Source organism: Galendromus occidentalis, unplaced genomic scaffold (assembly GCF_000255335.2).
Source record: "Galendromus occidentalis unplaced genomic scaffold, Mocc_1.1 scf7180000075574, whole genome shotgun sequence".
In the NCBI taxonomy this organism is placed as follows: domain Eukaryota; kingdom Metazoa; phylum Arthropoda; class Arachnida; order Mesostigmata; family Phytoseiidae; genus Galendromus; species Galendromus occidentalis.
The window spans coordinates 161,155-187,574 of NW_003803564.1; the positions used below are offsets into that span (position 1 = coordinate 161,155).

A 26,420-nucleotide genomic window follows, 5' to 3' on the forward strand; every position below is an offset into this window, starting at 1 on the left:
ATCGTGCTAGGGTCCGATGCTGGGACGAATCGCTGAGCCCGAGTCCGCGGTCTACCCATGCTCATGTGATTACATCATTGCGGTGATTCATCGGCTACACAGCGGCTTTCTTCGGCTCCGTACGACCAATGGTACCTCCGTTGGAGGTACCATTCTCTAGATGGAGACCTCCGCGAGCTGAATGGTGGTAGAATCCAATTGGGCTTATTCAATGAAAAAAGGGTTTTCGGGTACTTAAACATACTTACAGTTGAGCAGCCACTCTGAAACTTCGCACATAGTCTTTTTTCGCGGAAAACAGTCCGCAGAAGAAAAATCAGCGAAATCGTCGATATAGTTTTCGATCTGTGAAAATCGTCATATGTCTCCGTCCCAACTGATCCTTTTTCCGATCTGACTAGCGCAAATCAAAGCTCTCAGACTCAGCTTTCCAACGCGCCTTTGCTCGTCGCTCTACGACGAACCGTTCCGGAGATACAGCTCTCTGAAGTTGGTCGCCGAAGCGATTTCCAAAGAGGGGCACATTTCCTGCGAGACCCTTTTCAATGTTTTTGCGAATAAAAACTGAACGGATCGACCGATTTTGCTCTGCTTGGTCTCAAAATGCTCGCAAAAGCCTCCTCTATCGAATTGTCGAGGTCAGACCGCTCCAAAGGTCCTAGTTTTTCCGTCAAGTGCTTTCTAAGAGGTCCCTCTCCCACTTTTTTCTTCTTTTTTTTAGTTTCCGATGGCTCTAGCTCAGAGACCACTGCTACGAATCGCACCAAAACTCGGTCAGGTATAGCCCCAACCGAGGTCTATCCGCCACCTTTCATCGATCTAGTCCACTCAGGGGCGGAGCTAGAATTTTTTGAAGACGAAAAATGGCAAAAAATCGAAAAATTGAAATTTCGGAAAAACTAGACCTGATGGAGAAAATCTTTTACGAAATTCGGATTCAGCGCCCCCGGTTTACCCCGAAATAGCTATCACTTACTTTGTAACGCGAAAAAAGTTTTTTTTTGTCGAGCTGTGTTATCGAGAGTCGAAGAGGTGTGACTGTCGATGGCGCGATTATCGAGAGACGCACTCATGCTCTAGGATAACCCGCGATACCGTGGAGCATTGTATAGTTCACTGGAGTCATCCGGGATATCAAGCGGAATGAATTCATGGCCATTGAACTCAATGGACGATGCGTCGCATTGTCAAAAATCTCCGAGGGGCATTCGTCGATCCCCTGAAGCTCTTTAAAGCCTCTGGTCGAGTGGGTCCGCTGTCGCACCTTAGGTAGGAACCCCTGCGCAGAGCTTGGAGGGAGTACGTGTGTCAAGGTGACTGTATACAGAGATCAGACATAAACCTCACACTTACGTCAAATCGACACCACAATGACGGAAGAGTTACGTCACGATTCAATTTCGCCCGGGCGGAGGGGACCTCAAGCGCGATGTCACGATGTGCCCGAGGACTTCGTACTAATTCGACGAGAAGTTCGTCTGATAGAGGCCAGGCTCTTGACGGAAGCAGAGATCGGATGCGCAGCAGACGAGAAGAGGCCCACGAGGCACGATAGGCGACTTCCTGAGGAGCTTGCGACGGCCGCTCTTGATCATGAGGTTTCCAGATGCTGAAAGCTCGTCATGCGAAAAAAAAGATATGTCCTTGTCACACGTTCCATTGCACTTTCAGTTTTCCAGAGGAGACCGATATCGATCTCAGCCGCGATGATACTGACTAACGCAGCCATATCCGTCATATATAAAACGCCACAGGAGCTTGTCTCGAATATCTAGCGTATCGCTCCGTGGAACGGATTTGGCCTGCGAATTGAATTGTGGAAAAAGGATTTTGGAGACACATTCATTCAATGCACGATCAATGAACGACTTACTCTGCGGCTATGTGCCTTACCAACTCAGCTGATTCCTCCTCTGCACAGCACGTCTGCGTACTTCAGAACGGTACGCTTCTTACGGTGCTGGGCCTCCTTCATGATGCATCCGCCACAGGTTTGTACGACAAATATGGCATTCTCTCGATGGAGGAGCTGACAGTCCTCAAACAGGCCGCGCAGGGAGACATCGACCCAAACTGACCGTCTCATATGTTTTCTCGACCGTATCACCGAAGAATCGAGGACTACCCCGGTGACGCTCTCAATCTCCTAGCGGAGTTTCATCTATCAACGACCTGCTGTCTGGGGCACTTCACCCGCGTCCACCAGATCCGCGGGGTCTGAAAAGTTATTCAAGGAAAAATTTACTCCCGGGAGAGAAGCAGAAGTAAGTTGTGAATGATTTCGCCCTTATAAAACCATATTGTACCTACGTTCAATGCGATCGGGTATCGATGAAGCCATTCGGATTCTGATTCAGCCTAACCTTGCGGAAACCGGGAGCCTCCGATACCCTCGAACGTCGTCGAACGAAAACCCATGTTTTTTTTCTCGATCTCGAGTAGACTGAGCGAACGAAGCCACGAGGTATCAGAACTGTATTGATCCAACCTCTGGGAGACGGTTCACTAGCCACGGCCACCATCTTATTCGATGCAACTGGCTCCAGTGAGCTTGATGCAAATCTTATTTGTCGCTCTTTTCTGTCAGTGCTAAACTGGTGTTCGCCTCCTTCGGTATTCCTCTCCCACTTGTATTCTCAGCCTCCATAAAGATTTGATCTACCTCGATTAGCCTCTATAAATTGAAGGATTGTATGTACCTTCGATGACGGGAATAGTGGGATTCCTCTCGCATGACAGGCCGCTCGTGGAAGGAATCTAGATTCAGTGTCCGCCATCTCCTGGTGCTTGAATTCAGAGGGCCACGTTTGTGGAAACATTCCAGTGAAAAGATTTCCGATCCCGAATTTGAACGGAGAGCTACGTCATCAGAACTCTTTTTTCGATGACGAGACCTCGTCAATACCGCTCTCACAGCGGATCGAGAGAATTCAAGGATTGAGCTCCTTAGAAAAGAGAGGGACTTCCTCTCATTCATCCGCTCAACCGAATATGATGATGAGCTCAATAGGGGCGGTCGACGGATTAAAAGCTTTTTGTTTGGCTCAATATCGACTCATAAGCCGACACGGCTACAGTGGAGTATTGTGGCGGATGATTGCGTTGCTGTGGTTGTTTTCAAAGAACAAGCTAACCGATCGAGTTCTCTACGGTGGAGCCCAAGATGTGGTTCAAGACTTTCTCGACTGTGTTCGCTTTGACACAACTGTTTGGTGTGTTTCCTCTATGGGGCGATTTTGAAATTCTTCCGCAAGAGGGTCGGAGCTTCGATTCGGCGGTGCGGTCCCCGAAGGTGACTTCGCGACCATCTTGCTTCTTTCAGGTCCGTCGAGTGAGAGAGCTTTGGAACTTTCTGTGATTTCTTCATCTCAGCTCAAGGCAGCATGGCAAATGCCCCTGGATCGGACATCGTCCAAGCAATATAGCCTGGCCCTCAGTACAACCGCTCGCAGTTGTCAACAATCCGTGATTGAACGGATGATCTCACCTGGAGAGAAAGAGTGCCTACTGCCGTACAACGAAACGGACACACTGTGAGTGCTTGGGTGAACCGAGAGTGCAATATTCGTTCTCATCGAAAGTATATCCACGATGAATGCGGAGTCGTCCAGGTAATTTCATAATTTTTTCCCCCTGAGGCAGGTACACGCTCACAGTCTCCGCCCAAGAGGGAAGCGGTGGAAACAAGACCAGCGAAGAAATTTTGAGCGCTTCCATCGTCGTCCCTAAGATCGGTGACAGTATCTGTGAGTTCCAGATCGTTCGGATCGCCCTCAATCGATTCCAGTGAAGGAGGGCTCTCTAACTTGCCCATCGTTTGCAGCTCTCCCTCCACCGGAAGTGGTGAAGATCTCCCCTACGAATAACTCTGTAAAATTCAACCTGAAAGAACCCCAGAATGAATACTCAGGGAAACGGTTGAGGCTCGTTCTCATAAGTCAGACAGGTCGATTGAACAAATCTTCAATATTCGAGACCCAGGCTGGAACTCTGTACTATGGATCAGATCTTAAAGCCTTCGAAGAGTATTTCGGTTCCTTGCAAAGATGCGAGAACAACTTGCCCGAGCAGTGCGGGATGCCAACCCAGATCACCTTCAAGACTCTGATCGGAGGTACGGAGCCGGGAGTCGAGGGGAGCAAGAGGATGGCGGAAAGTTCAATTCAGACCGTGCTTTGATCCGACATGACTAAAGAGCGTCGAGGGATGCAGACTATTCATTGCACATTTTCACAGCTCCGAGCGTGCCAAAAGACCTGGAAATTACATTCGTCAACGAGAGTCGTATCGAGGTCCGATGGGAGCCTCCGGTCGACATGGGTGCCCCGAATGTGGATCGTGAGTTGTTCCTTTCTTGAGTATTCCTGGCGCTCACGACAATTTTTGTGCCCAAAGGGCAACACCCAGCCTCTAAGCGGATATTACGCGTTCTCCTTGGGCTTCGGATCCTCTGCGATGTTCACTCAGACCTTGTCCACCAATCCGTAGATTACGAAGTCAAGTTGATCGCGGACGAGAAGCTCATCGGCAACATCACCGTTTCAAACGAGACTCTGACTTCGGCTTTCGACCATCTTCGATCAGGGATCTCGTATACCGTCGAGCTCACAGCTGTGAACATCGATGGATCTAAGGAAAGTTTCTACTCAGAACCCGCAGCGGTCATGGTCTCCACACCCTCATGTGAGCAAGAACTTCGAACTGTAAAGTGCAGTCTCTCAGCTGATAGCCCAACAATCGATATCCATGCGTCTACAAGCAGGAGCTCCGACCGTTCCTTGATTTGAATTCCATGTGGGAAAAGAGGCTGGAATTCTAGCAAGCAATATTGGGAGATTTTACAATAATTTCGCCCTCGAATCGATTGATGTCAAACTGTCAATTTGACGCCCCTGGAACGCGCCAGGCGGCTTAGGAGGTATTCCGAGTCAATAGAGCATCAAAACATAATTTCCTTCCAGCCGTACCGATTTGGATCTTCGTCGCCGTCATCATTGTCGGGGTCGCAGCCGGCACAGCTTTCTTCGTGATCAAAACGAAGACATGAGGGAGTCGAGTTCCAGAAGGCAGATGCGCTCGCGACTCAGTGCCGACACTTCCCTGTACATTACACCAGACTGCCCCGTTGAACTAAATCACTGTCACATTCACCACAAGCGCCCAAGACTCATAAATAAGGCCGGACATTCATCGCGGGTTCTTTCCTTCGGGAATTCGCGAGTTTTTTCGATTCCCATAGGCTCTCTATTGCAAAGCGAATCCAAGTGCCACGGGATCCCGTCGCGTTGGCGTAGAATGCCCTAGCCCGACGAGTATATGACCGTATACTCTTCGAATCTACGAGCCATGAATAGTGTTATGGGTTGAGAAGATTTTATTTTCTGGAACGCCTCCAAACCCAGAAAAACCGAATCGGATAATCTCGAACTTTTTGAGACTCATCCACGATAAAGATTAGGGCTGACCTCGAATTTTTCGATTGAGCGGCTGAATCATGCTATCTCCAACTTTCTTCGGGACGCCGGGGAAGGTCGAAGCAAGCTTAGGTTAGAGAGTAGACGATTCACTGCTCTCTTCAGTCTTGATAATAAATTATGGTCAAGTCATTGTCAACCATTGTCGACGACCTCTTGTCATAACAAACCTCCTGCGGATGCAAGCAGATCATGACGATAATTAGAGCCAGGGGTCTTGGGCACTGAGAGATTCGGAAATGGGCAGGCGGATTGACCCCAGAACATCTGAACCGACCATAAGGGGGGATTCAGATGGTGACCGAACGAGGGGCTCTGGACTAAGAGCCAAGATTTTGGTCATGAAGTCACTTCAGCTCGAGCTCGATGAGATCTCCAGTTTGTGCTCCGAAACCTCCGAAACCTCAGAAGCTTTCCCGCACATTTCCAAATACTTCGATGTTAGTAGATGCTGAGAACACTCTAATCCGTCTACGGCTGAGAGGAGGATTGCGAAGTATGTGATCTCGTTGACTTCGCTCGATTTCGAGGATTAAGGGATTTCAAACAAGTGCCTGCGATCCTTAAAACTAACGAAATTCGTAGAATGCTCGATGAAGGTCAGGAATAGGCGAATTGTCACGAAAAACACTCGGAATAGGCATTCCCAGCTATTCACGGCAACTTGCCTCTAATCCCTGGCGCTAATGATCATTCAGTCTCTGCGGGGACACTATAGGAATGCAGGGTCGTCTAACGATGTTCGAGAGAATATTCTGGACAGGTCGTAGGTGCATTTTGGCAGCTGTAGAGTGTAGCGGCATATAATATGCGCTGTAGAGCGCAATGGCTCAGAGCGATTTCAGAGTCGGTTGCAGATTGCTGCAATGTCGACCGAGCGGATTCCAGGTCACCTTCGGTGCACTGTCGAGTCCACCCAACTTGCAATACATTTGCAATCGCGGTCACGGCTTCTGGGCTTCCTGCATGCGGCTCCAAATCCGGAGACGTGAGCAGTCATTCGCTCGCCGCCCCAGTCTCCGCCTCGCGGGAGCGACATACACGATCCAGAACGCAGTGACATTAACTCTTTAGATCGGTTTCGCTGCGGCTTCATACCGACTTTCGGCCACGTCGACTTGCATCAAAACATCTGCGGAACATTGAGCGATAAAAAATGTCCTCACAGCTCCGATCCTCATGTCGGTGTTCAATAACTTGAAGGTTTTCTTCCGATGAGGGCCGGGATAGAGAGAGGTCGACTTGACGAAAGCATCGATAGAGCTGCGGTACAGCGAAACATCGGACCTCTAATTGAACGGATATTCGAGAGGGCAGTCTTCATGAAGTCCTCGAAGCTTTGAGGAGTAGGAACGCCGGAGTGCCCGGGAGCTTCTAAGTAATGGAAGATCAAGCCTGTCAACGCACTGACTCCACGTCTCCAGAGGAAGCCTCGGGGCAAATGTCGTCACAAGCTTCAATTTCTTGAAGGGTCAACACTGAGGCATGACGTGATATTGAGATGCAACCTGCCTCCTCTTAGCGCTGAGGCGCCTTGATTCCCTTCGGCAGAGTCTGTTTCCTTCCCTCTGAAGCCTGGACTCCCAACGGATCATTTTTTCGCAGAATATCGGGCTCTCGACTATTCCTTGGAGGATAATCCCAGATCTCAATCAGAGCAGCTACAGCCGTGACGGCGAGAACTTGATTTCTACCGGGGAAAGTCTTGGAACTCCGGAAATCTGTTGCTGGTGCTTTGAGCAGGTCCTCCCCTCGCTTTCCCTGGAATCAGGAGAGGCGCCTCCCAGGGATCCCGGGGGCAAATCGATTAAAACACCGATTGAATTCACGATTCCTGGGACAAGCGGTCGATGCGAGAAGAATGACGATTCGGAAGACCACAGGGAACAGCGGAGATTCTAGCATTGTGCGACCGCGATAGTCTCGCTTGGCGGGCTTCGCTCGGGTCAGAGATGCATTATCGAGATAGATGCCCCGCTAGGCTCGGCTCTGCTGTGCGGGCGTGCGCTGCTCTTCGGCCAAATAAGTCGGCGGAATTCGGATTTAATTAACTGAACTCGTACGCCACCCTCAGTCCAATTCCATTCCAGAGCCTCGCGCCGCGGCTGCTGCTGCTGCTACTGCGACTGGCTGCGGCAGCATCGCAACGTCGGCGTCGACGCGATGGATGCGTTGCTGTCGTTCCTATAGAGCGGCTCGCCGACAAGCTACGGAGGCCTTCGGGCCGAGAACAGACGGCCAGCGTTGATCAGAGCCTCCCGGACGACCAGAGAGAGCTATACGTTCTCCCGGCGACAGGTTGCGAACTTCCACCCGCGCCTCGACCTGCACGCGTTCACCCCGCGTCCCGCTCGTTGCAAACACAAACTCAGTCAGACAGATAGATGCCCGGACGAACAGACTCGCGTTTAACGAAGTGACGTCCTCCGTCCGCTCTCTCGGTGTCGTTTTTCACCTTGGTTCCAGTCGTTTCGACCGTCTAGGCGTCGCGTCGTTAATGCCGATGTTGGCTACCGTGCGAACTCATTGGGAAAATTCTCCCAATAGGCGTGAATGATTCCACTTATTCAGATACATAGCGAAAAATCTTCGACTCTCTGAGGCAATCGATAGAGCAGCAAATACTATTCGGCCACAGGAACCGTCATGCATCCCGAGATCCCGGTCAGCCCTTCAGGACTCCTCCTTTGCAAGCAGCTGCATCGGGGAAATGTCCTACTGCCAGGAGATATCGGAGGTTTACTGAATTCAAAAGTCGACCTACTGTTATTGAGATCGCTCAGAAATCTCGATCTCGCTTCCAGACCCAATCCATCAGCCCACGGAGAGCCGGGTGGATGGGCCTCGATTCAGTTTCGTTCTGTTTTTCTGCACAGGAAAGAAAGGAAGCCTTGAGGAAAATCCTCGCGCGGTATATTGAAGTCTTGTTCTCTCCTCACACGAGTGAATGCATGGTGCTTCAATTTCGGGAGTTGCTCCGGCGGATTACTGCTCCCTCTCTCCGGCTTTGATGCTATTTCGAATTTCGTTGTGAGAGGACTTTGGCAATCCGAAGCAATTCCGCAATCCCAGTTTCGCAATCGGAGCAAAACACCGAGATTGTTTTGAACGAGGCATTTCTGGAGCCACGCAGCAGTGTAACGTGATGGTCTAACTTCATCAGTTCTCCCACCGGTTTCGAGCTTCCTCACGCACTCTCTCTTGGTAGGTGTCCGCGGGCGGGCGGGCAAGCAGGCGAACTGGTTGGCTGGCTCGGGCGGGCCGAACGTGTCCGGGAAGCGGGAAACATTTTCCCAGTTGCTCCCACGAGGCCCATCTTCAAGTCTTTGATCTTCATCTCGAGTGTGGCACGCGTCCTCGCTCACTTTATCTCCTCTTTTCCTCCTCTCATTTGTGCCCTCTTCGCTCCCTCGTCATCGCTCCGGGTGGCTATCCCGCTCACTTGCTTGCTAGCTCACGCACTCCGCTTCTTCATCATCGTAATCATCATTGGCGGCGGCGGCCTCGTCCTTCGTGCCGAACGCGGCAGTTTAATCAAACCTGCGGGAGGGTGCGTCAATTATTATCTATAGGGACGACGGATGAACGAAGAATAATTCCTTCGGTTCACCTCCTGATCCCGGAAGGTGTCCGAGATGAATATCGAAGCGACCTGGAATGCATATAGAAAGAATAACTCTGATATCGTGATCGTGCGCTCTTGCTCCTCCTTTATGTCGCACCGGCTCATTTCTCACGTCAGGATGGAAAATGGAAGAAGGAGAAGAGCAGCCAGCGGGAAGGACGGACGGAAACTGATTTGTCTCCGCTTCAACACCCGCTCGAGGAATCGTGGAAAAGATTGGGAGGGAAAACTGTGCAGAGCCGATAGCTGACAACATCTACCAACCCGCAGTCTCCTGACTGGGAAATAAATTACTGTTTCGACAGATCCGCTGGAAGACAGTCGGCATGCGCTTCGGGAGTGAATGGAGGATGTTTGTATTCATGACGGCTTTGATATGATTCATCGCTCCGGAATTATTATGAATTGAGGCTCTGAAGGCAGCGAGATTCTCCCGAGTTCTCCCCGTTTTTCGAAGAGCAGTGATTTCCAAAGCTCATACCCCGTCTTCACGTTGCGCAAAAAGAGGCACAGAGAATTCCATTCCCCGTCGCCGCGTCAGCTCCACATGTATCATTCATCAATTTTCCCACCTCGGTCGCGACCGATTCTCCTCATTTCTGCGAATGAGCTTGATATCCCCCTCGCTGATTCCCAAGCACAACCTGCCGATCTGTTTATTGCATGTTACGATAGGTCTCCCAGAAAGAAAGCTTTGCAGAAGTTCCGACCCGAGGTTACGAGTGATCGGACGTTTAGGCTGGGGCTTGAATGGAACTTTGGTCTCACTGAACAGTTCCTCTCATGAAGAATCCTTCTACTGAGCTGGCGAGGAATCGTCCTACGTCGTTCCGCCTCCTTCTTTCGACGCAGCGTCGGAGCAGAGTTTTCCCCCGCAAGCTATGGTTTGAATCCCGATGTCGAAGATACTCTTATCGCTGTTGTTGTTGATGCTGTAGCTCTTTTTTGGTTGATCACCCGCTTGATCTTGCAAGGATTACACCCCTCTCATACTCCGAAGCAAAACACGTTCGTCGCCTTCTCCGTATGAGTGGGTCGGTGGCTACGAAAGGAACACATATCGGGGGATGCCGCTCCGAATACGAGAGAGAGTGATGGCGAGAGGGAGAGAGACCGAGTCGGCAGGGAGAAGAATAGGTTTCGAATCGAGGAGCTCCAGGTGGAACGAGATCGGTGAGCTGGACGTTCGCATCGAGCCTGGGGTTTTTTGAGGATTTTCGGAACGACCGAGGGGTGAAGGAGAAAAGTGAAACAACATTGTGCTTGAAGGAAAACAACCCCACGGAGATAAAGGACAGCTCAACACTGGATGCGGAACTCAGGGGAGATAGGAAATGTCAGGATACAGAATCGCCGCACCTGAACTCGTACAGGGCGAGAGCTAGCCGCGCACGTGACGTATCGGTAGACAACAGGGGGAACGATGGGGAAGCGCTGCGTGGAAACATCGGGATCCTCATCGAGAATCCCTGCGCGGGGAATCGGCATCCCAAAACCTCACATCTTGGTTTCTGTGACAGCAAAAGTCCTCTCAAGGTAAGTCAAGGTTATTCCCCGACTCGCTGATGATTCTTGAGAATGAGCTCCAAGGAGAGGCTCGAGGTGAGCGAATATCACCGACGCAGACGCACACTCTCACTCCGCGTGCTCGAACGCTCGAAATTGTCACGCGTTCTCGCTGTTAATTCTCGAACGGAGCAATCCGAGTGAGGAAAGCGAGCTCCACGAGTTTCACGGAGTATTGCCTTGCTCGGATAGGACTTAATTTCAATATAAGATCACCGCGTGCTCGCAACAAGTATAACGAGAAAGGGATCGAGATGCTCTTGATGTGTTAGGTTTCGTTACAGCACGAGCGGCGGCGGCACCAAGATGAGTCATCCACTCACACGCTCACTCTTTCGTAAGTCTTTGAACTATTTGGATTAATTATTCCTCAATTAGGCGCGCGCGCTCTTCACGGGTGATCTGATTTCATCACTGGAACCCTTTCGAGTATTTGCATATCAATTTCGAAACACCTCCAGCTCGTTTTCCATGGGGGAAAGTTTCGAGAGTACCAGAGAAGGGCGGCGACCTGATATCGAATTCGACGGTGAGCACCTGGATACGGATCCGTATTATGGTGAATCTATGAGCATTCCCACGCGGAGGCTTCGGGGTAAGGTTCGATAACGCATGAAAATTCGACAATTTACCGGGGACCCTGTGATGGAGGCGCTCCTATGGAACAAGGGTGGGATCGTCCACGATGTTTTCCGAAGCGCAGATATTGAGAGGTCTTCAAATTGCTCGGTGTCCAGGAGGACGGCTGGTCTCTGGAGCTATCAAACTTCCCTCTCTCCTTCCATAGAATCTCCGGCTGGTTATACGTGGCTCGGCTCCCTCGGTGGAGCTCCCTCGAGCGATGAAATATGAGGTGGGATCTTTTCCGTTGTTCTCTCCTTGTAGACAGCGTTGCGAAGCTGTTAAAATTTGCATACGAAACAAGTGAGCGAGAGAGCCCGAGGTGAGTGAGTGCTTGTGTGGTTGCGAGTGCAATGAGTGAGCGAGCGAGAGAGCTTGTAAGAATGTATATGTATGTGGAGGAGATTTGAATATGCAGCACTAACTGTCGCAGCCGAGGTGGCGGTCGGAACGTCGGCGTCGCCAACTCTCGTAGTATCGTGAAAGCAACAATTTACCGCCCCAATGAATTCGCCGACGACGTTTTCCAGAGCGCTTACGTATAAAACGAAGCTTGTATAGAATATTTCACCTCCGGACTCCGCAAAAACGACCATGCGACCAGACTGCCAATGCTCCTCCCACCTGCTCCCAGGTGGGGGAAATGCCTCTCTCTGAGAAACATCCGAGAGGCCCGACTCGGCACCCTTCAGTTTTCGGCGGGACTTGCTCTTAGAGCATTGTCGTAATTATGAACAAGCTTCGACGAGGGGTACGAGAATAATAAAGCTCGTTGAGAATCGAACGCGAGCATCAGACGTCGGAGCACGTGGGGAGCATATGAACGCAGACAAAACAAGCGTTGGAGGAGGCGGATCAGGTAGGTGCGTTGGGTCCTCGGTGTGGGTCGCGGATGATTGTTTTTGCGGCGCAGCTAAACGAGAAACGTGGTTAATTGAGTTGTGGGTCATCATTGACGACAAGCCTCTACTAGTGCCGCGCCGCTCGTAGCCCTTGCCTTGCTTGTCAAGTCATAATTATCGTGATGATCAGTATGATCATCGCTGTCATTGTTTCCTCGGGGCTCGCCCCACGAGTCATCAGCTCTCGGAGCTCCCGCCGAAAATCGCTGAACGACCGTCCGAGATTCGAGGATCTGCCAGACTCGGAAATTCCCCTGAGGTGATTTCGATGCTGCTCGAAGCTGAGACTCTGCCAAAGATCCAGGGTGAGATTTAGGAAAGGGATGTGTAGGAAGTTGGAAGCGGGAGGGCGCATTGACGTGGCTCGAGCACAGAATTAAAATGAAGTGTCGAGAAGAATGAAACGTGCAGGAAATCGAAAGACGACTTCGGAGAGAATCGGCAAAAATCTGTTGAGCATTCTGAACAGCCTTGAAATGCGAATCATCCGCTTTGTCGATTGTCTGCGCATCGCCACGGGCGTTTTCTCTCCGCTTTTGTTGTTTATCTGCCGTCTCTCCATCCATCCATCTCTCTCTCTTCACTCTCTCTTGCCAGTTTTCCATCCCTCGTACTTTTCGGTCCCCCACTCAAACCATTCTCTTGTTTCTCTCCACGAGATGTGCTCAGAGTCTTCTCCTTTCATTTTCCTCAGCTCCTCACTCTTCGCATGCTCCCCTTCCGAATTCGGAAGTCTGTCTTCCCGAATTTCCCATGTGCGACGCACCCCCGCCCCTCCCGGCCCATCTGTAGAAGGTACTCAGTGGTTAATCTTTCCCCTTGCCCCATCCGCGCGGCGATTTTTCCCATTTAGCAGAACGTCAGACCTTTGATCGAGTCACTCAGCAAGTATGTACATATTTCGGGGAGCGGAGATTCAATGGGAGCTTCCTCTCGCTCCCGTACCGAACTCGTGAATCCACCCAACCAAAGGGAATGGAAACGTGGAACTTTTGGAAACAGCGTAGCTGATGGAACGAGATAGAGGGTGCCGTAAGATCAAGATGAATAGTGGCACTGGGATCAGAGCGAGTCAAAGCAAGCCTAACGGCTTCGTACGACATTCGCTTGAGCTCGAGTCCTCCGATTTCTCGGCGAGACCCTGCTGAAATATTCTATTCTCCACCCCGTCGCTTCAGTTCCTTCCCTTGTCTCAGTTAACGCTAAGGGAGCTCCTTATGCATGCAGCGTATGAATGAACGACAATCGACCTAATCACGATGCACCATTGAAGCCATCTTGCGGTACCCAGCCTGTCGCTGCCGAGCAAAATCAGTCAGTTAGTCACTCGGTTGGTTTTTGGAAATGGTGGAGTGGAGGGAGACTAGCTGGCTGGCCCGTCAGCCTCCCAGCCGGCGAATGGAGGAAACAAAAGGGGGGAAAGAAGTCACAGATTGCTACCAGCCCGGAAGGGGAAATGATGAATGGAGCAAACAATGATCTCCGCTGACTCACCCACGACCAGTCAGTCGGCCGGTCGGTCGGTCGTTTGGCTACCGTCGAGAGACCGCCAGCCACTGTTGCTGGATCCGAGTCAGATGTGAAATAGGGAAATGAATCCATGAGGAACGGGAAGGCAAGAAAAACGAAGCAGAAGCATCGCCAGCGAGGACTTAGGATTCAGATGAATCCATGCTCGAGCTCGATTCAGGATGCCATGGGGATGAAAGCATGGGACGAACGAAGAGTCCATGAAATCAGCCAATCACTCAGGAGGGAAGGGGACGTAACCGGAATAGAGATTCCTCGTGAGGACGATATTCCTTAATACCCCGGATTATCACCCGTGTTCCGACATTCCTCTCTTCTTTCTGTAGTCCGCCCGGCAAAGTAGTAGTTCACGGAATAGCATATGATCCCGCCCCTCTCGCGGTCCCAGGCTTCTATAGCCACTCGTGCCCTCAAAGGCTTCATGGTCTTGAGCCGGGATTACGATGGGGGCGCGCAAACGAAGGCCAGGCATGCCCCGAAAACTCGCCTCTTCTTTGGACTGCAAGATTGTGTCTGTTTTTCGTAGCCTTTGCCTTCGATCGATGGCGAGAGTAGAGGGAGTTTTGCCGGGGCGATCTTCACACGAGAACTGATTCGCTTCCGAATTTCGGAGCGATGTATGTGGAGCTCGAAAACAGGCTGGGATTCCGGGAATACCTCTCCTGTCGTCTCACTAGAATAGAACGTACACACCGGGACTTCTAACGGGGAGGGGCCTTCTCGCTCAACGCGTCGGCTCCCTACTCTCCTCCACCGCCACCCTCGAGAGTTGAGTCACTGTTCTTGCGGCAGGCCTGGTCGCCGTCTCGATTCATCAGCATATCTGGTCTGTATTCCACTCCAGATCAGACCTTCTCCATCATCGACTCCCTCTTGATTTTCTCCTCCTTCTTCGTTGCGTTGGCGCTCAAGTTTTTTTCAGAAGAGGCAGAAGATAGGGAGGTCTTGTACCGAAACGAGAGAACGTGGGATACGGTAATTCAACAACCCGCACTCTCAAATTCCGGTCAAACAAGCAGAGTGGTTGAATAGTGAGAAATCGAGGGCCGATCGGGTGGAATGGGCTCCGATGGTTGGCCGATGTTAAGAGAAACCCTACCTTCCCCATTGTCCGAACAAGAAATGCTAATTGAAGATCTTTGGTCCCTGAGGGAGCTTGAGAGAGATACGGGTGGTCGCCAGGATCCGCAGCGAGCCTATCAGTCCGCCTACAACAGAACCATAGACAGAGCAATAGCGAAAGTCTAGCTCAGAAAAAAGGAAGCCATAGATTTGACCGCGACCGTCAGCCGGCTGATCGAGTCAGCGAGGAACGAAGAGAGTATTTTCCGAAAAAGAAAGTCGTGTGAGCAATCCAAAATGCGAGGCAGATAGAGGGAAACTTCAAAGCGCTCCGGGACACCCGTCGATCTTCCGTCTTCATCGACTGACCAACAAGCTGACCAACTTCCGTAGCCTCTGAGTGAGTCGATCCCTTGAGCTGACGATCCTCGAATGCCCCAAACACCCCAAATGACCCAAATACCGGGGGGGAGTCCTGAGATTCTCGAAAGCCCATGTCTTGACCAGCCGAATCGGTTTAGGGAGGGGGCGAGGAAACGGCGAGCGGGTTGCTTGATAGACGAACGCACAACATCGTCGTTCTTAGGGGTCGGTCAAGCGTATTTTCCGAAGTCACTCTCAAAGAAACCCAGAGATCCGGAGATTTTTTCTCTCTCCGGAGAGCGAGCGAGCGACGACGGCGTGACGGACGGACGGACGGAGAGAGCGCGCGTTCAAAAGATATCGGACGGCGGCGACAACCGCAGCGCTTTCAACGTCCACGACATGAGATAGAGGACAGCAAGATGAACCATCGGAGCGTTGTCGATTGACCATCCGCGGCTCGGCGGCTGGACCATTCGTCCATCCATCTATCCGTTCGACCGTCTCGTCCTGAGCGGCTATAGTTTGCATTTTTAGGTCGACATTGCTTGCCCTATCCCCGGTCGGTCGTCGAGGCCGGGCGTCGCGACGTTGACGACGCTTTCATGCCGATGATATGTTTAGTGGGCTGACAACGAATCGACGCTCTGCTTGAGGGGGAAAGGCGGGGGGGGGGGTTGGCGAGAGCTCAAGCGCGGACCAGCGCAAGAACGTATCAACGGAACGGACGGCAGTCACCGAGGTAATGATTGTAGCTGGCAAGGAAGGAATTAGGACCCTCAATTAGCCCCCGTTGTCTTCGCGATCCCGCTGCTTATCGACACCCGTCTCTGTTCCGCAGGTGGAGGGAAGGCGCGGTCGCTGAGTACATGCTTGTCTTGGACTATTCAGTTATTGTTGTCCACGTCGTCGTGTTCGTCCCCGATCCCGTGTTTCTTTGTCTCGTCGTTCCCCACTGTTGTGCGGAGAACACCAGCAGTTTTGAAAGAAGACCGAGCTCGTAAGCTCGACTTGACTCGTCGGCCTGGCTTAGTCGTCCACGATCACCCCGGGAATTGGGAACTGAATGAGAAATGAGCCCTGCCAGCAGCCCGGCGGAGCTCCCATCAGTTCAAGGGGCTGCTGTGTTCGCTGAGACGCCCAACTTGAAGTTTTGAAAGTTTTACGAAAACCAATTCAGGAGTGACCCGTATCACTTAAATTTATTCGCCTCATTCGCAGAACGAGCCGACATCGAGCGTATAACAAACTTCCCTTCTTTTTTTCGATCGTGTCTGACGCTTGCTGCAGACAGCTCTCTTCATTAGGCCGTGAATTCTATTCATGACTGTCTGAGAGTTTTCATGCCTGTTTCGCTGGGGAAATATGGATCCGATGCGGGAAAATGTCCGAGTGTTTGCGGAAGTGGAGTCGAGAGAATCTCTCTAGCGGATAATCAGCTTCCAGGACTTCTCTGCTGACGGATAGAGCTTCCAATGAACCTGTGAAACTTTTGTTGAAAGATTCCCTTATTTATCCAGCAATATACGAATCCCCTGATCGCCTGCGTCGGCTTGAAACCCCGGCGGACTCCCAGCAGCGTCCTGATCACGTCAAAGGGACAGCTCGGAGACGGGAGAGCCCACATTGTCGAAAATCCAGCTTGCGGGGAATTTCCTCTCCACGATCCTCGTCGCTGTCAGATGCAATTCGAGAAGCCCGTTGAAACTCATGAAAACTTACTTAGTCAGAGTGACATGTTCATAAAACGCTTCATAAGCAGAAGTTCTCCATGACGGAAGCGGCGTCGAGCGCTCCTCTCTCCGGAGAGCCATGTATCGGCGCAAAATCAAAGCGGCTAAAAAAGCTGCTGGACGAGCGAGAGCAGTTGCAGCGGAAAACAGTCCAACGATGCGGTTCACCCGTCGTCGTGGCGGCTGTGCTGGTTGTGATGGCGATAGAGGGTTCCTTTGTAAGGACGCTTTCATAATAACAGTAACAGCAATTTGGTTCAGCGCTCCGCTGTCAAGCGCAGAGGAAGCCGAGAATACGAGCTGTCTCGGACTCACTCAGTCTGAAAGCGCGTAGACAACTTATAACTCACTCCGCATCGCACTGACTCACATATATGTACATTCATATTCCGAACTCCTCCTGACGAATCCCGCTCGAAAATTTCGACGTCATTCTCGAAGCCTTCCAGTCCAAATCTGTGGACCGCATTCGAGTTTCCGAGGTCTGAGTCCCACGCGAAACCCTGGAAGTGGAGCTCGGACGCGAGGACTCTGGAGGTCAGATATTCTCGTCCCAGACTCCGGGACTGCCGCCAGCTCTCAGTCCCCGCAGTCTCTATTCGGATCTCTACCATACATCCTTTTATCTCGTTTTTCGTCCCATTGAGTGGGCGCTACGGGCCTTAAGCGCTTTACAGCGGATCCCCGGTGCGCAACTCAGTCGCATTTCATCCCATCTCGGCTCCTCTCATATGTTTGTAACTTTGTAATCTAAAGCGACAGTAATGAGAGAAACAAGAGCGACAAAGGCACCACGAGCTGCTCCGTTAATATTTAACGACACCATCTTTCGCTTTTGTGTGCTACTTTTCGAGCGAACGTCGCAGAATGATCACTTCCCCACCGACCCGAACCGAGCTAACATCGTTTGAGTCATGAACGTTATTTGTTATGCGATTAGATTTCCTCAGGACCGATCACGCACCATGCGAATGAAATTCCGATATCGAAAATGATCGTGGACTATCGAGTCAGAAAAATCAAGATCGAAGAGCTGGCGTCACGCAGAAATTGATTCGCGCAATACGTAGTGTCATCACCGGAAGCCGCACCATTTTCGACACTCGGCGATTCTATCAAGATATTCTGTCATCGCATGGAGCGGAAAAGTGTATTGCGCAATCGACTCGGGACCGTGCGAATGCTATCGACGCTGTTGAAAGCCTGACAGTTCTCGGGGAATCTCAGTGTGTGTTTTCGTCACGCATCGTTCGCAAGTACACGTTCATCTCACGTGTCAAGAGTGTCACGCTGATCAAAAAAGCATCGTCGGTGTTGATTCTGATGAGGCCCGAGTGAATCCTGGGAACCCGCCCTCCCTAGGAGTCACTGGAGGAGTCAAGCAAAGCACGTGCCGACCGAGCGACTAGCTGAATGAGACAGTGAGTGAGTGAGTGCAACGAGAGAGAACACTAGCTCGGCGAGGACCGAGAAAAAGGGAACCCTGTTGATAACTCCTCCACAACTCACCCACTCGAGTACTCATTGTCGCATTCCCTCTCAATATGCAAAAATCCCGCTAGTTCTCTGAATTTTCTTTCGGCCGTGGATTGGATTCTTTTGTGCCCTATGTCTCTCCTGGGTTCGTTTCTCAAATCCTCCGCGTTTCGCCAGTTCCAGGGGAAGGATGCCGACGTCTGCTTGCATCGCGAGCCGTGTCGATACGGAGTAGAACAGAACTTCCTCTTTTGAGGAATTCCCTGGAATTCGACAGAGGAGGGGAAGGGAGATAGAGGAGGGGAGAGTTGCTCGCTCGAATCGGATGTTCTCCACTGTCAGATGAGGCATTCGAGCCGCGAACTTTATTTCTGCTCTCAGTTGGGAGGGAGCCGGAGAGCACGCGAGTGAATGAACTACGCGATAGATCGGTTGCAGGAAGCAATGGAAGGGTCATCGCACTCTCGACGCACTCGGCCGAGTTGGAGCAGCTCGCGGCAAGCTGTAACGCATCGCGTTCGTGGCGAGCGGTTCCTCGATTTCCTCATCTCATCTCTCGGCTGAAAATCCTGATTCAAATGCGAGCTGGTCGTCTGAAGTAGCCAGGTGGATGTGGAAGAGATCGATCGCTCCTTCCACGAGAAGGATGCCTTCTGAAATTGAGTGATGCTTTTCGCGAGTGATAGCTGCTCGCGGTCCTTGTGAGTTTTGTTTCATTTGGTGAGCCGCAGCATTTCGTCAATTAGCTGCATCGGTGATTGAGGCAATGTCGTTTTGCTCGCTTGAGCGAAACATTGTCGTAGTCCAACAGTGAGACATCGCTTCGCTATCGAGCTCCCCCCTGCCGCTCTGCTTCATTTGGATCGGAGGAGACCGCGTGGGTCTCACAATCAAACCTGTGAGCCGAGCTCTTCATACTGCCGGGGTGCCGATACCAGTCATGGGCCGATCGACTCAGTCAGAGTGACCCAGAAGGGGTCTGGCGATCGAGCGAGCGAGCGGACAAGCGGGCGGTCATCATATCACAACACTTCATTATCTTTGTTATCTCTCTTGCGCCATTGATCATTCGGTTAGCAGCATTTGGATCACACACACCTCACGTGACCACACATACACTACATGCTATCTCGGTGATGGATTGAGAGCGAGCTCTGTGGGGGATGTTGTAGCGGCGGCGGCGTCGGCGACTCCCAAAAAAGACGCGGCATCCCGGCTTGAGATGGTCCACGCAGCTGCCAGGGAACAAACGCGACACGATCGACGAGGACGAAAATAAAGAGGCATCTCTGGTGTCTCCACATGATCGAGAGAAAATAGATAATGATCAAAACAGAATCAAGGATTGGAGTTCCCGGAAATAGAAGTCGCGATCAGCGGGAAGTGGGAATTCCGGGGGATTTCCCTACCCGCTCGCTTCTGTTCTGGGGAGCGGACTGCGTGACTTGCTTTGGGGATCGGAACAGCCTTTCCCAAGGTTGCTCCCACCGCTGTCCGTGATGCCCGTACCGCTGTCGTCTTTTGTGGTCTAGTGAATCGCTTCGTCTTCAAGGCGAAATCTTTGTACTCGACTCGCTTACGAGGAAGCGCGACAACAGGGAGTCTCGTTCAGAATTTTCTAATACTCGGCCCGTTTGGCGCTGACGCCAAACACGAGCGAACATCTACCAAGCTGCACAAAGGAAGCGAATATGTATGGGCGTTAGCATCTTCGGCCGAGAATCGACCGAAACGATACTAAGTCGATGTATATACTGTAGAGAACATTCTCAGAATCGCTGGTCGTGTCGCGATTATTCTCATCTGTGTCGCCCTAGAATGCAGCGAGCACGCGGAAGTGAGTTCCGAAGCCCGCGAGGCTTGGCATTCCAGGCTTGTCAGATATTTAGCCCGTAGCATCTCCGCCCCTCAGCGCTCCCGAAAATGGTGATGACATGCGAATGCCGTGCTCCCACCGCGTACACGCTATGTAGCAGTAGACGCACACGTCCCCGTCGACCAAAACATCACGAAGAGACATTAGTGTGGCGAGACGTAGAACGTGTCCGTTGTCGTGAGGGTGGACTCAGTTTAATGGGCGCAGTAAGTATCGTACGCACCGAGCTGCATTAGCCTTATCTTCGATCCTGGATTCATCTTGTAGATCGTAGACCGTTGCTAGAGGAGATACACAAAATAAGCCGCAGAGTTGGGGCTATCGAGTCGACGAAGACAACAAATGGGCGCTCATACCAAGGACTCTTTTCACAAGATAATCTTCATCATAATTTTAAATCATTGGCGTAGGAGTGCGTGGTAGACTTGGATGATGTGACGGGAGAGACCCTGACAGAGACACAGGAGCGCTAGAGATGCGGGGAGACGGCTGGAATAACGAGCGCGTGGGCGTCCGTTCATCCACTCTAGAAGGATCAACAGAGTTGACACTTAGTCCATTGCCGGAGGCGCATGCAAAATATTTGTTTGTGCTCGCTCCTCGTTGTTTCCCCAACGCCCCCTCTTCCCCTCATTCGCTCTCCAAGCGTCCCGCATTTCCCCCTCACTCCGTGCTCTCCTCGTCCGTCGTGGTCTTCGTATACTCATACTTCAACTCGCTCACCATGGCACTTAGTTTGTGCGCGAAAGTGAGCGGCCGCGTGCGAAGGGACGCAACAGACATACAGATGCATGGCAACGAAGGATGAACACCAATGGATGGAGTCCTTTTTATTGGATTTTAGCCAAACAGGATTACCGGCAGGCAGGGAAGCACGCACGCAGCCAGGCAGACTAGCCTGAGTGAGCGAACGGAGGAGCGGCAGCCGAGCGGTCGCAGCCTGGCTGGCTGTCACTCTCTGTGCTCGTCTTTCTGTTGGCTCTGCCTAGGCTGCTTCTAACTGGCCATATCTGACGGTTCTGCTACTCTAACGATGGCGGGTCTTCTATCGCTCCTTCTATCGGCATTCACATCTTCATCCATCCATTCACCTTCTACTATCTTGACGAACCAATCACGAACAGACACGATCAGTAGCGACAGCGACGAAAGCATTAGCATCGACATCGCCTCCCGGACTGACCGGCGAGATTGCTCCTCTCTCCTTCTGTCGCAGACCATCCACTTCCAGTCTTTGGGCTAGAATCGGCTTGCTCCTCTCCGAAGGGAGATAACGATGACTGGGCCTTCGAGGATGACTTTCTGGTCATTCTCTCCTCCGCCTACTCGTCCCTCGGCCTCGTCGCCACCTCGTAACGAACCTAACGAACTCGGTGAGTTGATGGACGAATGACGCCATTATCATCAAGCCCACGAATTCGATCCATGACAGCTTAGAGTGGTGTGGCATCGCAATACCTACGTCTATCCATCCGGTCGCTTGAATCTGGTGGATAATCATATGAGAAATTGAGCGCCCCATGCGGGAAACACGCTGCGCGCGATTCCTCGATTTGAATGGTCAGCGCTCTCGCGGCTTTGGTTCACGATGGAGAACACGCGGTCCGGAATTCATCTCTGGCCGGGCAGGACTCGCGATGGCTCGTAGAAGAGCATCTCGAAAAATTAGAAAGTCGACCCCTCCGCTGGATCGTGAGAAAAACTGTCGAATCCTATTCGAGTTCTGCGCCTTCGGGAACGGTTGGCCCGGATCGGCGGTCGGAGATCATCCTCGATCAATGGCTATTGGTCGAGCTGCCGCACTAGTGGCCTCAGGGGCATCCCTGAACACCATCTGGCGAATTCGCGAAATTCCCAACATTCGGAAGCTCACGATTCTTTCCCTCGGTGAAATCGATCGCGAGATGCGCTCCTCGAGAAGCGAATGAGACATGAATATCTCACAGTGGGGATGGGGTCGGAACCTTGATTGATTTTTTCTCGGACCTTCTTGAGCACGGAAAGCTCCATGCCTACGTCTTTCGAGAAAGCGGCCGACGAATTGTCGGCCGAAAAACGATTGGAGCGGAAGGCCTTCTAAAATATCTATTCGACCTTACTTTTTCGACGGCCATTGTCGTTGTTAGAGGCGGGCAGCTCTTTTGTCGGCTCTTTATTTTTCTTTCTCGCTGCTTTCTGCTCTCTGAATCCATCGTTCGTTGTTGTCGTCGTTGTTATCCTGCGAGCTTGTTCGACGGTGTTGGGAAAAAAGGGCGAAGTTTCTGCGTCGTTTTCAATATGTTATCCTTGTTTACGGCTCGAGTGGGGGCTTGCTGTCGCGGTACCGCCGCCTCGCCGCCCCTACATCAAGGTCCTCCTTGACCTCGACGGCGGCCTTCTTGATGTGTCTTTCAGCGTCAGTGGGCTCAGAGCTGTGGGTCCATGACCGGTCAAGCATGAATTTTCATGTCACTGAGCACGTGATCGTCGGTGAGGAAGAAATTCACGACGTCTCACACGACCTGCGTCCTACTCCTGTGTCTCACCGCGTCCTACACCTGTGTCTCTCAGTGTTTCTGGGTCCCGGTGTTCAGCTATCATCGGAAACAGAGTTGATGTTTTCTGAGAGAATGAATCCTTTCGGACAGACGGACTAGGGGAACTTTTCCCAAGCTCGGAATATGGATGTGGGTAGCGTGGTTGGGGTCTTTGCCGCTTTTTCCCGGACTATGAGCTCACCCCAATTGGGCGTTAGGTTGAGACTATGATCACGGAGCCACCCAGTACAGCAGATCCAAGTAGGTAGGTTCCTGGGCGCTCGTTGCAGCTGAGATGACGACTTGGGATTCGATCCTTGGACAGATGGTTTCTTGACACATCGAGTAAAAGAGAGAAAGTGAAAGCTCTAGCGGGTCTGCTCACCCGCATTCAGATAGGTTGTGGCGCGTCTATTAATAATCGAACGATAACCAACTTAGAATTCTCCTGCTCCTTCAGCTCGTTCTCTCCGTTCATTGAGGGACCGCTCTCCTGGAACGATCTCCCCAGCCTCGATCCCGGCAGTGATGGCGCGATAAATATCGAAGGGGCGTTCCTTTTGACCGAGGACCTAGTCAAGCAACTAACCACCCATCTGAGCAATGGAGCATTGAGTTATGGAGTCAGTTCAGATATGAAGTAGATGGAGCCTATATCGATGTCCGAGTGTGTCGCCTTGTGTACGACTTACCGGCGGTGCTCGTTCCACTGTTCCCATTCGAGTCCCTCAAGCTCCCTGCACTCACTTCTGATCGATGTCATCGTCAATTATTATTGCAGTCCCCTCTCACGCAGGAGGACCTCCGCAGAGCTCCGGTCACACGCGGGGAACTCGAGCCACCAGGGGAAAATGGGAAATTGTTCCAAGGATCGGAATGAAGCCGGAGGACGCCGCTGGTCCGCCTGTTCACCGTTTCGATACGACGATTCTTGACAGCCTACGCAAAGCGGCTCCTTTTCTCCTCGAATTCCAGCTCATTGAGGGACGTGCTGAGTTATGTAATCTCTGCTTATTTAATTGCTCGAGCTCCCATTGCTCCTGCCTCCGCGGAGAGTTCGACCTCAGCTTCTCCTCTCCGCGAAATCCGGCTCGAAGCGTTTCCACTCATTCCATTTATTCTCATCATTTGCCCTCGAACTATCAGCTGCCCCTCGCCGCTCTCCCTGTCCTCCGTCTTCTCTTCTTTCACCGAACGCTACGGTTCACCGTTCCTCCTTTTCCTTTCCTCTAATGATATCTTCTCTCTTTTCCCAACGTTCCGAAGTCGGTGAACGGAGATGAAGGATTCAGAGCGGGAGGACGAGGGTCAAGGAAAAGAAGAGTTGAGGGGGCGGAAGTAAGAAGAGCAGGAGGGATGAAAGACGAGGCCTAAAAACTTTGCCCGAGTCAGCCTCTTGGAGCGTGAAACTATCTCATATTTTTGTATCTTCCTCCCTAAGTCTGCTCACTTCGCTTTTTCCCCTCCGACCTTACGCTACCCTACTGCGCTAAAATATCCTCCCGCATTGCTCTTCTGGCTCTCCCCGTAGCCCGTGTATCCCTCTCCGGTTTCAACTCTTTCTATCCGCAGTTTCCTGACCTCCATCTACCTTTATTCTCCCCTAGCGTGTTCTCTCTCGCTCGGAGGTATCGAGCCGATCTTCGGCGCCGTCTTTCCCATCGGCGCTGTGCTTGCGCCTCAAGCGTGGAACGTCCTGCCGTTCATAAGCGTCTGGCACCCGCTGATTCCCCACGCGATTTCGTGTCCAGGAATCTGTCATTCGAAGCCAGCGAGAGCCGGAACTGATAAGTACTCCTAGCGCGCCGACTCGCTGTGGAAGATAGAACGACAGACCGCGACCTCCGTGGCTCATTGTCTGTATAATCCGGAGAACATCTCAACTCAAGAATGGTCTCGACGGAGAAGATAGGCTGAAGGTAAGTCTTGGCGGGTCGGTTGACTCTTCAAAAAACAGACAGCCTACTCATCCTCTCGTGGTATTCCAAGCTTGATTGGTGAGCGCTCGGGGTGCACTTACGGAGATTAGCCGTGTCGTATAACTCTCATATTCATGACTCTGGGCATGAGAACTAGAGTACACTCCGAACATTCGGGAAGGAGCGAGTTTAATTAGGGTCACTGCCGAAGTGAGGAATGATCAAGAGAAGAAGACGAATTTCGGAGTCGAAGGGCACAGAGCAAGGACAGTTGGGGTCCACGAAGACGAAAGAGAGAGTCGAATGGACAAAAGAAGCCGGAACTTTCACAAGAGAATCTCCATGAAATATCATCATGAATCATTGGGCTCATGAATTTTACTGCCCTGAAAGCGAAACGGAGGAGTCCTCATGTTCCGCCCCCCGGGATCTCCGGGAGGTGAATGAGATTCCGTATCAGCTGGCGGAGCGTCAAGAATGGAGAATCTGGCAATTTGGGACGTTCGTGGGATGGTTTCCCGCGAGATTTCAATTTAATTCATTTAGGACTCCGTTTCCGATTTTCGAATTCTCCTGCCGTCGTCGCAGCCACCGCCGCGCCGTCGACTTTCTCAAACGCATACTCCACAGTTTCTAATTCTATCGGCCGCTCTGATTTTCCTAGTTGCACGTCTCCTCACCCAGCCGATTTCTTTGCACGTTTGCAGATGTTCAAGCCAGTAATTCGATACAGCAGAAGGAGTTGAGCAGGAGCAGTCGCGGGTGAGTCTCTTTTCTGCCGGTGCTGTTCCGTAGCAGTCGTGGTGGATAACTTCATTAGACTCCCAAACGAACACATGAGAAAAACCAACGTAGAGCCCGCTCGACTGGCGGATCCAGCGTCCAACGAACTGAGTAAAAAGCGGAAGGAAGGGGAAAACGAGAAAAAAAGAAACTGCCTCGGAGACCTTGACTTACCCGGTCTGCTCCGAGGCTTTCTTGGTCTGTCTGCAAGGCACTCGTTGTCATTCGAGTTATTCAGCAGACTAGAAGGAGGGCCATCAGTGCCGTATAAGCTCCGAGGGCAGGAAACGACCTATAGCTAAGGAGGAAGCTCCCGAGACGTCGGTGCTCTCAAAGAGCGTGTTCGCCGTCAGAGAATCACGAGCGCTCATATCTCGATGTCTCACAATCAATGGGAAATCATAGCTTCCCAGGAGTCCAGTGACCACGCAGAGATTCGACGCATTCCAGCGGCATCAGTCGAAGCTGATCGCGCGGATGAGTCTCGGCTGCGGAAGATCAGATCAGCAACCGTTCCGAGCAATCTGCTCGTTCAAAGAGACTCGGCTCTCTGCAGAGCTCATCTCGATTATGCGCTGGATCATGGATCACAGAATATATTCGATTATTCTGTCTGCTTGGGGTGAACATAATATGCAGAGCGACAGAAACAAATGGCGGACTCCCTATCCTACCGATCGAAGCGACAGGAGCGGATGTCTTGGTCGCCGTCCCGACTCTGGCTCGGGCAGAAGGCTATGAACGCCCGAAGGCACGAATCCTGCCTCTGGTGCAGCCGATAAGCTCCGATTGGAGACTCCCTCGCTCCGAGTCGCTCGCTTACTGTTTCAGTTTCTATCTTCTTTCCTTTGTTCATTTTCTCCAAGTCTCTCCAGGAAACGAGCGAAGGCATCGATCTGCGGATGATGGAGCTCTGTCTTCGAGCCGTTGGAATGCAGTCGTAAAGTCAGCGGACCTCATTTGAGAATAGATGC

At 51.7% G+C, this 26,420-nt stretch overlaps 1 protein-coding gene across 1 annotated transcript; it reads left to right on the forward strand.

Annotated features, from left to right (window-relative positions):
• The first annotated feature begins 3,073 nt into the window (after positions 1-3,073).
• LOC100901282 (neogenin) lies at positions 3,074-5,613 on the forward strand. The gene is made up of 7 exons (XM_003737535.2): positions 3,074-3,212; positions 3,323-3,533; positions 3,643-3,746; positions 3,824-4,114; positions 4,237-4,338; positions 4,489-4,683; positions 4,962-5,613. Exons 1-7 carry the CDS (start codon positions 3,164-3,166, stop codon positions 5,045-5,047), a joined length of 1,038 nt encoding a protein of 345 aa, XP_003737583.1. The 5' UTR covers positions 3,074-3,163; the 3' UTR covers positions 5,048-5,613.
• The last annotated feature ends 20,807 nt before the right edge of the window (positions 5,614-26,420 follow it).

Excerpts from the sequence above, each read along its gene's own strand:
- LOC100901282 (XM_003737535.2), top strand. The coding sequence starts at position 3,164 with ATGTGGTTCAAGACTTTCTCGACTGTGTTCGCTTTGACACAACTGTTT. Across the intron at positions 3,534-3,642 it reads TACAACGAAACGGACACACT|GTACACGCTCACAGTCTCCG; the intron begins GTGAGTGCTTGG and ends CCCCTGAGGCAG. Across the intron at positions 4,115-4,236 it reads CTTCAAGACTCTGATCGGAG|CTCCGAGCGTGCCAAAAGAC; the intron begins GTACGGAGCCGG and ends ACATTTTCACAG.